This window comes from Cheilinus undulatus, linkage group 2, assembly GCF_018320785.1.
Source record: "Cheilinus undulatus linkage group 2, ASM1832078v1, whole genome shotgun sequence".
Classification (NCBI taxonomy): domain Eukaryota; kingdom Metazoa; phylum Chordata; class Actinopteri; order Labriformes; family Labridae; genus Cheilinus; species Cheilinus undulatus.
In genome coordinates this window covers 47756698-47770305 of record NC_054866.1, presented here as the reverse complement: position 1 = coordinate 47770305, position 13608 = coordinate 47756698, and the positions used below count along the sequence as shown (strand labels likewise).

The 13608-nt window shown below is 37.7% G+C and overlaps 1 protein-coding gene across 2 annotated transcripts in view; it reads right to left on the bottom strand.

Moving 5' to 3' along the window:
* Positions 1-8487: 8487 nt before the first annotated feature.
* Positions 8488-13608, bottom strand: part of prx (periaxin) — a 59161-nt gene continuing 54040 nt past the window's right edge. Inside the window, exon 9 of one of the 2 annotated variants that reach the window (XM_041807774.1) lies at positions 8488-11441. In XM_041807774.1, the coding sequence (XP_041663708.1) occupies positions 11158-11441 (284 nt within the window). In that variant the 3' untranslated portion in view covers positions 8488-11157. Of the gene's footprint in view, positions 11543-13608 lie in introns of both variants that reach the window. The other variant, XM_041807783.1, reaches the window with a different exon arrangement.

Here is a 13608-nt window from a genome sequence, read left to right as displayed (position 1 = left end):
GTGACCAAAAAATGAGTGAAGAGTGACTTAGATGGGCAAAAAGCATCAAAGAGTGGCAAAATGGGAAATAAGTGGCATTTAATTGCACAAGGCAGCTTAAATGGGCATTGAGGTTCACTGCTTTAGTCACTTTTGATTTAATAATGTCACTAATTACTAAGAAAAAATAAATCAAAGTACACTTTTCATTGCAGGCTTCCCAAGGGCCCCTCTCTACTGAGGGCCCAGATAATCAGTACCCTTTATCCCCCCTGTGCTATGCCCATGCCTGTCAAACATGGGACAACACATAACAGTTGTGCAGAATTAACAGCAATGTTTATTTCAGTACATTCCCAAATAATTAACTGAAAGTGCACTACTAAGGCCTTTGTATGTTCAGATCTACTAACCTGAAGTCAGTGTTGTAGTACTCGAGTTCAGGACTCGGACTTGAGTCCGACTCGAGTCCTGATTTGGAGGACTCGAGACTCAACTTGGACTCAAGTGCTGATGACTCAGACTTTGACTCAGACCCAAGCTTTAACCTAGAAGAATAAAATCAGAATTCAAAGATTAAGTCAGAATTCATATGTGTGTTAATCCTGACAAAAGGATGATTTCTATGATTTAAGCCAAAAGTCCAAGATAAAAGTCAGATTCTGAGATTAAATTCAAAATACTAAGATAAAAGTCAGACTTCTAAAATTATAGTCTGAATTCTAAGATTGAAATCATACTTTAACCTCAGAATTTGAGATTGAAGTCAGAATTCTTAGATTTATACTAGATTCATGCAAATCATTTTTCTAGCGAAAAGGGAAATCATATTTCTGGGATTAAAATTCTGACTCTAATCTTATAATTCTATGATTTAACTAGGAATTATGGCTTTATGATCAGACTTATATCTTAAATCAGATCTCATTTTTTCTGTTGCCTGCACCACACAAATGAAACTTAAGTTTGAAAGTAAATGTTGTCGTTAATGATGTAGTTATAAAAAATGTCCACTAGGTGTCACCAGGCTCCTGTAGAAACAGAAAGTGTACCAGTCAGACGGAAAAAGAGAAAAACGGTTGGAGAAACAGGAATGGCAGGAGCTCATGGCGCGTGAAGCCAGCACTAACAGACTTGCTTAAGCTAGGTTACTTGTGCAAAAAGAAAAAAAATATATTTAAAATAATTCTGTTTAGGCTAAGATACTTTTGTTAAAACAAACATATTTAAAATCACATTGAAGAAGAGTGTTGAAGTTGCAGGGAATTTTATTCACTATGGGATTACAGAGGCCAACGTTTTTATGCATATTTTGCTGACTTCTCCGGTGAGTACCGTTGATTTGTTCACTGCTAGCTTAAAGTGATGTTAGCTTGTACCTACCTGTGCCGGTAAGGAAAAGAAAAAAACCCCCGAAGAACTTAGCTTACTATGTTAAAAGAACTCAACATTGTATGACTTTGATAGTAGCAAAGTGAAACGTGAAATAGTGTCACTAGATAAGCTTTAGTTTGTGAATTATAGACTTTAAAATAGACATGTTCATGTTGTAGTTGCATACTTCAGGAGGAGAGCGTTGACATTACCTTGAGTCTGTAACGCTGTAAGCAGGTTGTGTTTTTATGGTTGATACCTGAGGGACCAAAGAGGAGTTCCAGCTGGCGCACACACCACAGCAGGGAGTCTTTGGTGCTTCTCCACTGGGATTACAAATACGACCTAACCACCAAAGACAGAAAAAAAAAAAACAGGTTAGAACTAAACTATGACTTGACGAAAATGAACTTTAAACTTTTTCAAGAACTACATTTCTAGTGTTTAGGGTTTGACATTCGCTTTTCGAGCTGTTAGACATTGGCGCAAACAAGAATACAGGTTGATTTCATGCTAGAGGTTTGTATTTGTCACAGAATTTATTTCCAGCGGCTCAGGTAACGTTTGCTACTTGATAATCAAAGAATACACCATACGACGGCAATTTCCGCTGTTTATTTTCAAAATAAAATACGCAACTGTACATTTATTGCTGCTGTCCAAACTTAAACAGGAATTTAACAATAATTTCAAGTTAACTATATTCGTGTTAACACATATATTCAAATTCGCATAATATAAAAGCCTTAAATATACATATGTTGCTGGTTGCTCTTTAGAGAGTCACAGTAAAGGCAAGAAATTTGGCTTGAAAATCTAGATTTTTAATTTGTTTATTTATTTATTTTTAAAAAATTAGATCAATGTAAAAATAAACCGGACGTTTATGAAAAACAATCGCTTGAAATCGAGTGCTGTTTCCTGTGAGTGTAGAGCATTTTATTGGTGGATAGACCCATAATAAAGGTAGACGCTGCATTGGCTGCTGCTGATGACCGCACCAAGGTGGCGGCCGTATTTCTTGCGCCCCAGCAGCCAATGCGGCGTCTACTTTATTATGTCTATGATCAGAGGAACCCGGACTTTGTGACGTCACAGATCAAAGACACCCTGTGCAGGTACACCACAGGTTATGTTGTGATATTTATGATTGACATTCTCAGCAGCACGAAAAGTAAAGTGAACTTTTGTTCAATTTCACTCATCAATACTGATAAGAAATCAGTTTAATTATCAGTTTAAACAGGTTACCCTCTTGAAGAAATAGAAAGTTAAGAAAAAATGCAGAGCTCACAGTCAGAGCAAATGGAGCGGATCCTCCCAGCCATTCCATCAGAGAGCCTTCGTCCTACCGTGGAGGATTATTTAATGAAATTATCTCCTGATGAATGGAACAATTTAGTGTTTGACAAAAATGAAGAGAGCACAAAAGAGTTATTGGCAGCAATGTGTGCCGATATTATAAATGTGGTCTATCGACACATTTTAATGGCTTTAGAGGTGAGGGAGTCTCGAAAGAGCCGTCTGAAATCAAAGAGGGGCTCCTCCAGTTCTAGGATTTCTGTGACTAGTATCACAGAAAAGGGTGTTAAAGAGTGCCTAGGGGACACTCTTTCACAAGTGCTTGCAGAGTCAGTTGGTGTCAATCAAGAAGACATCGTCTGCACTAGCACAGAGGAGGTCACCGGACTTGTTGCCCAGGAGGTGGCCCAGAGGATAAATTCTGCCTCTGAGCCTAAGAAATTCAAATTAAGACTGAAGAAAATGGCGGATGGTTTGACTGCGATACTGAAAAAGATCCGGAAAAGGGTATTATCTGAATCTGAGTCAAGTAATGAGAGTGGAACTAAAGGTGAGGTAGAACAGATGGAGACATCAGAGTGGGTGGAGGAGGGTGTCGAGGGCTGTGGGACCCTTGAAGTTCCCTTTGTGGATCAAGAAACACTGGAACATTTGTCTGAAAGTCTCTCTGCTTCACTGGCAGTCAAGTCCATCCTCAAGGAAGAGGCTGAGAATATGACTCAAACTAAGGCCAGTGCTGACCTTATACCAGAAGAAGTAGACATGCTTGAGGCCAGCCAGAACAAAGATTTAAGTAAGGTGGCTTTAGATATTGTTGAAGTGATTGAAAATGAATTTCAATCAAAGATAGAAGCCTCACCTTATAGAAAATCTCTGGATTCTGATGAGGGGTCCATGTGGGAGAAGATAACAACCATGACAAAGACCTTCTTCGTTAAAAGATTTTCAATGGAAACATTTTTAGGTGTCATTGTGAAACTTAGGAGCAAATTTGTGCCCAGGAATCGCAGAGCTTCTATGCAGGAGGTAATTGACAGTTTGGATCACATCACTGAGGACCTGATTGAAGACCAGTCAGTGAAAAAGGTTACTGATGTTGTGTGTCTGTACAGAAGGATGGCACAAAAGATTGCTAATGGGGAGTATAAATTGACAGAGCAGCGCTTGGCTGAGTTTATATTTCTCCAACTTTCCCCTGACAAGAAGCGAAGGGTGCGCATGATGGACTTCATACGCACCGAAGTGGATGCCTGCATGAAACTCATGTGGAACTGGCTCAACCAGCAGGCACAGAAGCATGAGAGGAGGGAAGGCTATGCCACTGCTGCCATGGTGAAGATGGAGGGAGTCATCAGCCAGTATCGAATGTTCATGTTCAGGGACAGTAAAGTGGATAACTTTGCCTACATAGAGCCTTGTGCTTCTGCCAGAGATGATCCAGATGACCAGCCGGCTTCAGGGGAAAAGACTGATGAAGACAAGTGGGACAAACTCGCCTGTGAGGTTATGGTGACAGGGCTGTTTCGGAGGACTTTTAGAAATGTCATGACAGATCCGACCACAGAATCCTGCAAAGCTGCCATCACAACAATGACGGAGTTGCTCTGGGAGGAGATGGAGGGCTCCAAATTAGTTTGTGATCTGAGCCCGGAGAATATGCAAGAGATTGTTACAACGGTCTACAAAAAACTCTGCAAGGACCTGAGAAAAAATTGTCTTAGGAGGGGCTTGCTGCAGCAGACAAAATTTGTCATCACATACTCAGTGGACACTCTGAAGGAGTGCCTGATGAAGCCGACTGAGACCGGTTTCTTCAAGACGTGCTTCCAGAAAGTGACCAGGTTCTGCAGGGACATCTTCAGTGGTGGATAAAAGCTGCGCTGCTTATGGGTGGGTGGGTGGGACACACCTTTTCACAGCACACTGACAAAAATGTTTGCTGTGAAAAGGTGTGCTGGGGCCTGAAGTCCGGCCTCTGGTTTATTCTTTGTGTGAGTGGCCTCACTTTGGCTACAAGCACAGTGAGTATAGCTAGATGTGACACCTGGCTTAAGGTGCCCACAGGACCCTGCAGTGTTCAACTCACAGCAAAAGCTGAAGGTTCCTGTCGGAGCCTGAAGCCCCGCTATGAGGAGAACCTGCAGGTCCACTAAGGGGGATTTAGGGTTTTCCCCGAGTGCTTCGGTTCACCCCAAATTAATCATTTGAAAAAAAAACCCCAAAAAACAAGCCCCTTTTCTCTAAAAACAAAAATTAAAAAAAAAATAAAAAGTTTGATTTCTTTACTCCTGTCTTTTCCCATATGAATTAAATAAAGTTAGATTAAAAGTTGAAAAAATAAAAACATTTGTAAACCCCCCATTGGAGGAAGGAGGTGAAACATCTTTTTGCCCTTTTTTCCTTCAGACTTTAAGTTTGCTTTCAGAATTCTAATATTTAAGATGTATATCTGAGAAAGAATGTCAGAATTCTCAGATTAAAGTCAGAATACTTAAATTTTTGTCTGATTTCCCAGATTAAAGTAAGAATTATGAATACAAGTCAGAATTCTTAGATAAAAATCCCGACAAATGTAATCCAAATGTAAAATCATTGAAACTGTATTGGAATGTGCATAATTCCCTCAATCTCGCAGTGAAATTCAGGCCATTATTGTAAATGGAATAGGTCATTTTCAACCTATAAAAAAATGATCTTCAGAGACCAAAATAGTTTGTAGAACTGAGATGTAAACATGTTTAGATCTGCTGCCTACTTCAATATGGGACTTTAAGTGGATTACATTTGTGACCCCAGCCCAGATCTGAGCATTCTTGACCCAAAAGTCCAGTTCCATCGTTAGTGTGAATGTAAATTTACCAGTTTGTTTCAAGAGGGGGTCCTGGGCATAATTCATGCGCACACAGGCATGGTACATGGCAGATTAACACTATAGAGATGCACCATTTGAGAAGAGTAGGGCTGATACTGTTACTAATGTTAAACATAAGTATTTAGGTGATGCCGATTCAGCTGTAGATATACCAGATGCTAGCATAAAATGGATTGGACACACAGATATACACTGTTAACTGATCTGTCTTGGTGCCACATAATTTTGCCAATGGATAATATCTGTAAACAGCTCGATTGTAGCTATCATAGCGGCAGTTTCATCAGACTGGACCACATTCCCTCAAAATAAAATAAAGAGTAAAGAACAGCACTATAAGCTTGCCATGACAGAAAAGATATTTTCATGTGTGTCCTTCCCTGCTTCACCATGAGCTTGTGATAGCTGTAGATGGGGTTTAATTGTACTATGACAATGGCTGCTGCTGGTGTAACAATTAGCTTGGATGTAATGAAAATGTAGTGGTAGCTTTATTAGAACTAGGCCACATTTCTTTGTTAAAACAAGAGCAACGAGCCACACCAAATGCTTCTCTTGATAGAGGAGATGTTTTACACCTTTTGAGCTGGCTTCATTTTCCAACACCTGATTCTTCTGCCTAGTTGTAATAGATCGATGGATGCTGCCATATACAATGTTTTAATTTAGCCTTGTTTTAGACTTAAAGGATTTGAGATGATGGAATACTGAAGTAATGGAGTAAAGTACTGCTGCAGAGTTGTCACTGTTGCATCAGAAATACCCAATCTAGTTCATCTCCTGATAATTATCTGACTTCTCTGAATAAACTAGACTGTAGCTGTAGCACCGTTCACTCCTCATACAGCAGTAATCTTCCCTCAAATACGCTCACCCCTTGTAGCCTACGTTGCACAGCATCATCACAGCAGAAGATTAGTAGATTGAAAATACACACACACACACACACATAATAAGAAGACGTCATACGCTGGTGTTCATAGTTTATCACTTTCTCCTCCAAAGTCCCTCCTCTCTAGATTATTTTTAACAAAGATTGATCCATGTGCTTTTGTGTCTCTAATCCACAGCAGATATTCTTGCTTATCTGTTTCTTAGTGACTGATTCAGGCTTTAGTTAAAGGTCAGATTATTATGCTTCTCAAAATATATTGCTTTGCTTCCAGCTTGCTCCAGCAGTATGCCAGAGGCACTGTTTTAATCAAGGGAAGACCTCACAGTGAATGATCCTGCAGTGTTTTCTCTCTGATTGGGTGAGAATAATCAGGCCACTTGCACAAACATGTGTTCTGTATCTGCTTTTGTATGGGATACTGCCTAGAATTAAAACTGAGATATTAAAGCGGTGCGAAACATTCAAATAACCAGAAATCCCAGACAGTGAAGTGCAGCTTTGTGTGGCTTTTGATAACACCACTAGGGGGTCCTGTGCTTGCAGAGTAAATTTATGTTTTTAGTTTTAAGGATTGTGTAATGTCTTTCATTGACATTAGCCTTAGAATTCAAATTTCATCTAATAACAAATTTTTATGGTGGAAACAAGGATGTTGATTTTTAAGGGGAAAACTCTAAAATTGGGTTCATAAAGTTTGGTAACTGTATGGAAGCCCAATTCAGACAGTAAAGACATATTGCTAGAAATAATTAATTTTTATGTCATAGCATATTAGGCTATATGACCATTTTGTAGTCATATAGCTCATTTTATAAAAAAAAAGTGATAACAAGGCAGGTCAACACTGTGTTTACATGAACTTTAGTTTCCCGATTATGAGCCATTTCCTAGTATCATATTTAGGATACTGTGTTGACATGAGCACAGAGAAACCTGGTTATTCATATCGCTGTATAATGAGAAATATTAGTTTACCAATTTCTGATCACTGCATCATGTTTGTACAGGCAACTGTGAAACTTGATCTATGAATTTTGTGTTTTTCGCAAGGAAAGGTCCTAATTGATACACATCCATTTAGTAGACATAATACTCTAAATTCTTGAGGCTGTTTAGAAATTATTAAAGTTGTTATATTTAGTCAACTTTTTATTTACATTAAAAATGTTTCCTTAACTAAGTACAGGTAATAAAACAACAGCAGAAAATTGACTAAGAGAATGGCAAGGATAGAAAGGGAGAGCTCAAATTAATTGTATATTCACAAAATAACTTTCCTGGAAACAACTTCAGAACAAAAGCATTATGTGAAAATGTGGGTAACTTAAAGTTGGCTCGAAAAAGATCAAGCTTTTACTTTGAAAAGCACACTGGAAAAGGTATCGGGTCTATGTTTCAGGCCTAGGACACAGGACAGACTGAGCAGGATGCCTACCGAGTGCCGTCTATCCATCTTCAGCTCACAGAGCTCTGAACTCTCTGTAACTCGTAGCATGAGCGCTCCACAGTAAACTACTGTCTACTTTGTTGTTTTTTTTACACATAGATATACATTTCTTCCAAGTTAGAGCACATTTTTCATCCATATTAAGAGGAAGTAACAGCGTCTTCTACTGCTATTTCTGACAGATAAGACCAGTGGGACAGCTCTGCGCATGTGCAAATGATTTTATTCTGATTAAAGGCTTGATGCACATATATAAACATTGTAATCAGATCACTTAGTTTAGCGTCAGTGTAAACAGTGCATAAGTAATTCAGTCAGAGTGATTTCAGTCAGATTGAAGAAATACTGCACCGTGCACATGTAAATGTCAATAATGTTTAAGTGAAAACAGTGAGACAGTGAAATAGTTTTGAATAATTTTGGATTTTAAGTCAACTCGATGCTGAAATTTTACACCTTCAGTTTTCTGCATCAACCTGAAATTACCTTTAAAAGGAAGATTAAAGTATAAACAAGAAGACTTGAGTCAAAGTTGATTAAGATGTTACTTCTTGATTAGTCAAATATATAATTTAAAGAACCCGTTTAAGTCAAGACATCATGACATTTCCCTTTAAGTAATTTTTCTGTGAATATCATTTTATTGATGACACATCTTAACAAACATCCTCTCCAATGCAGCTTTTACACAAACACTTGGCACTGAAACCCTCATAGTCTAAAATAAGTTTCAAGATTTGATGAAATCAGAGAAGTAAAAATCTTTTTACATGTAGAAACTACTCTGTTTGTCCTATCTTGACATGCTACTACTCTCATCCCAGGGTTTTCAAATTTATTTTTCACCAGTTAAACAGACATAAAATTAAACGTTGGTATTGAAGAGTGTGGGAGTGGATTTGTCGGTTTATCTTTGGCCTTATGCTTATTTCCACCTTAAACCTAAAAGACTGTGGGTGTTTTCACTACATTAGTTGGTAGTTGAGGTTTTCGGTCAAACTGATTTCCTGCCGTATCTTTTCTCCCTCCAATGCAAACAGTTGGAACTACATTTTAAAAAATGTAAGGGGTACAGACAATTTTTTTAATTTTTTTTTTTTCATTCAAAACCACTCCATGCCTTGGGCCTGGTTTACATGACAGCAGTTTCAAGCAGAAATGACAGCATTTTGTTGCATTTTGGCTGTTAGTTTGAAAATGAAGAATTTGAAGGTTATTAACTGTAAGCTTCTAAAATGCCACTGTTTTTGTGTTTATATAAACTGGAAAAACAAAGTTTCCCCTGAAAACAGTGATGTGTGCACTAGGGATGCTCCGATACCATTTTTTCCTACCTGATACGTATTATTGTTAATAAAATATAATAATGCAGGGGGCTGCATCACAGGCACTCTCTATCTCTCTCTCCAATATGCTTGTCTCGGCCTATCACGTGATTACAGAACAGCCTGCCATTGGCTGACAGACCCTTACAAACGATAAACAATATCGTGCTTAGCATTCGAGCTAGCATTAATAAATTATTGTAGTTCAATTAAAATGGAAAAAAAGACGTTCAGTATCAGGTTTACTTGTGTGGATTTAATCATTTAAGTCCCCAAAAGTCACCCGAGTTCAAGAGGAAAAACAAGTAAGAGGCAACGATTTATGGTTCAGAATGTATTTAAGTTTTGATAAACTGGGTCACTTCTTGTCGTGTTTGACAGCGCTGGTCTGGAAGGCATTTTAAAGATCACATTCAGAGAAAAACTGTCATGTAGCCGCCATTCTTTTATGCTGCAGTGAGTCCTTTGGTTCTTCTTCTCTGCGCTTAAAACGGTAGCCCGTGCATGCAGTGCTTTGCGGTTAGCATGGCTAAACGAAGCAAAATATAAAGCTAAACCAAACGGTATTGGATCGGTGCATAAACTCGTGTACTCGTCGAGACCAATACCTGCATTTTAAGCAGTATTGTTTTTCTGATACTGGTATCAGAATTGGAACAACCCTACTGTGCACTACAGTTCATGTCAGTGGCTGTGTGTCAGTTGTTGGACTGAAACAACATTGGCACACTACTGAGTTTTTGGTAGGGCTCACTCTCAGTTCACATGTTTAAAAAAAAAAAAAACTCATCTTTGAGTCTAGGGTCAACTTGGAGTTGATAACAAACTTCGAAAGGTGGAGCTCACTAATGAACAATTTTTCTCAAACCAAAGTTTTGTCCTCAGCAGAAGCATATAGCATAGTTTCACTCTCAGGTAGCTTGTGGAAAGCCTGACTTCTATACATTTTATAATATAGCTAAAGATCAAATCTGCTGTTTGCCATGTTTTACTGGGAGATGGCTTTGGGACAATATCAACACTCCCCACTCTTCAATCAGCTTTGTATTTAGGTTGTAATACAAAATGGTTAATGGTTTCACCTAAAAGGTTATTTTCACTGATTTTGCCAAAGAGCCAAACGTCACCTATATATTTCTTGTTTGTGTACAGTGTAAACGTAAATAAAAAAATAAATTAGCAGCAGGGTGGCCGAAATTTGAGAGACCAGCCTTCGATGAGAAGGTTTGATCCCCACACAGCAGATAAGAATCCAGAGTGTCTCACTCACTTAATGTGACTATCTCTGGGTAACAGCACCAGCTAAATGCTCAAAATATAAAACTATGGCAGAAAATGAGAAAATCCTAAACTCTCAAAAAACCTCACTCTTTTCTCTCAAGACAAACACAAAATGTTATCTAGTCAAAAAAATATTATCTGTGCTGCTAACTCTGGTAAATATGAAAATAATTACATTTCAAATTGAAGGGATACTGCTCAAAAAGCATTTATAAAGTTGTATTTACATGAATATTTCTCTGGCCTGTACTGAAGTAGTTCAGTTTTAGTCATGGACTATTCCATGATGCTGATGCTTGTAAATGACTTATTACAGTATAATTTAAACCCACAAACAACAATAAATAATAATGAAGTAATACAACATGTTTACATATTGAAACCTTTAAAATCAAACAAAACTGATAAATAATGACTAAACTAACAAAACCCAAAGAACAGTAACAAAAAATAGTCACATTTAAAGTAAAAGAAAAAGATGCATATATTACTCTGTTGCTGTAGTAATGACAAAAATACTCATAGATGATTTTTTTTTCATCTCAGTTATTCTGTAGCTGTTTAGATGAAATAAAGACTTCTATGTAGACAAGGTTTTTTATGTCGCAGGCAGCTTACACTGCATCCTCACCAAAGAAAAGCAACAGAATTAAATTACATTTAAGATATCATTACAGCTTCCTTAGTAGTCAAAGTCCAGTGCCTGGTGAGGTGACGTAGTTGTTGACGGTTCGCCCGTCCGTGTTTCTGTCGTGACCATTTGCCGGGTGATTCTGGTGGTTTTGGTTACCGTTGTGAGAGTTCCCTCCTCTGTGGAGGAGACTTGGTGCTCTTCAGACACTTCCTGGCTGGCGAAGTCGAGCCCTGAGGTGTGAAGGCAGAAAGATCCCGAGACGTCCACCTCACCTGCCACCTCCCCCTTCCTCTGGGCTTGAGGAGAACCCTCTGGAGTTATCTGGAGGAAGCCTGGAGGAGGAGGAGGAAGAGGAAGAGGAAAGAAGCAGTGAATAGAAAAGGAAACAAGGAAGACGATAGATAAAGATATGAAGCAGGAAAAGAAACTCAGTCTTATGCAACAGAGACAAAACAGGAGAATATATTAATCATTTATGGATTAAAAACATATAAAGCACATTAGAAGAAATTAGGGCTGGGCAATGAATCAATTAAATCAATAAATCAGGTTTTTGGAAAATCAAGATTTTGAAAATTGATAACCGAGATTTTCTGTTGAACTTTACTGCTGTTATACCAAAGTAAAAGCTACTGTAAGAAGCTTTAACCCTGTAAACAAAGTGATCCATTTTTTTCTTACATATTGCTAATGTCTAACCGCAGTGTTCTCAAATAAAGAAAAACATCCTACTCAGTTTTAATAATCATGTTCATTCTGAATAATTTCAGTAGAAATTGAAATCAAAAGTAGTTTTGGTCTGCTTGCCAACATTTTTATCTGACACTGGTTCTGTTACAGAGATGACAAGAAATCAAATACAATAATCAATATCCCTCTGATGCTCTTGTTTACTTGTGTACATCATGGAGAGACTTTAGCATTACTTTTTGTTTGCTTCTTAAGCAGATAAAAACTTTCAGAGTCTGAATGTTCATGTAAATAACCCTCCATAGTGCACTTTTAAAGACAAGTTTACAGCTCACACTTGGACATTTAAAGGAACATTCAGTTCTATTTTGTTACAAATAAACATTATAAAAACATTATTATTATTATTGTTGTTGATAAAAATGAAAGAAACCCGTTTGAATATTTTTCTTTTTCATTTGAAAACAAACAACAAAAAATCTATCAAAATCTTAAATAGAGTTTGTGTGAAAAAATCAGAGATTAAATTTTTTAACTATATCGCCCAGCCCTAGAAGAAATGGTAAATAATTGTGTTGTACAGATTAATTCTGAAAATTATGGTCCACAATTACTGCATTAATTTTTAAAACTGCAGTAAATGGCATGATTTATTGTTTCTTTTAACACACTTTGGTTAAGCCACATCAGTGTCTCCCTGCAGCCACAGTGATGTAAAAACAAGCTCAACACTGCTCCTTAATGTCTCATTTAATAATAATATAATAATAATAAACTTTATTTGTATAGCACCTTTAATAATAGAGGTTTACAAAGTGCTTTGACAACAGCAGAATCACAGTTACAAAGCAAAAGACAAACAGCAAAATGTCACACTTTAAAAAACTCACAGACAGCTCAGTGGACGAGCCAGAAATCACCTGAAGCTTGTGTTACCACACATTTACATTTTTACTCTTCACTTATTTCCTTTTCAGCCCATACCAAGTTTCTTTTTAGATGATTAAGGTCATGTTAAAAGTCCTGGATCTACTTATTAAAGCAGGTCTGTATTAGTGCGCCACAATTTGGTGATGATGTGCAATTGTGATTATACCAGACAATACTGCAGTTTAAGATTGTGCTTTTAATACATAAATGGTGTCATGGGTCTACTTGCTTGGTTATCGAGGAAAATGCAGAGAATTATGATAGTTTAGTGTGTGTCTCAACTCAGAACATACATACATTATATTAAATAGTATAAAAATACAAAACCTAAGGTTTTTACAGTTACTGTTTTCAAAATGTCGAAAATAGTGGCACTATTGTTAACTTAAAGGCCTTTCTGCAGGCCTTTCTTTTTTTAACTTTCAGGTGCTACTTCATACAACAGTAATTGAAGCCTTTTATGTAATTATGCAATTGCATGAGTTGAATAGTTTTGCCTTCAAGTCAGAACACAACATGTGAATCATGGATACGGATATCATCAGTGCACCGCCACTGTCTCTTGGGCTGTTAGGAGAAATAAAAAAAAACATAATCGGATTAGACCCACATATGCAGTTAGGACTTACGCCTCGTCAACACAGGGACGAATTTAGGAGTGTGAGAAAAGTCTTTTTTGTCGTATCGGCGTTTGATCCACACAGAAACGTTGCTATGGGAGGCGGTAAATACTACTTTTTGAAACCGGGTCCCAGAATGAGCAAGTCTGTAAATGCGTACCATTTGTCTCCGTGTGAACAGCCAACTGCATATTTTTTTGAAACAATTACGTCACACATAGCATAGCCCACCTAAGCCGCATGCGCATGTCAAACCAAA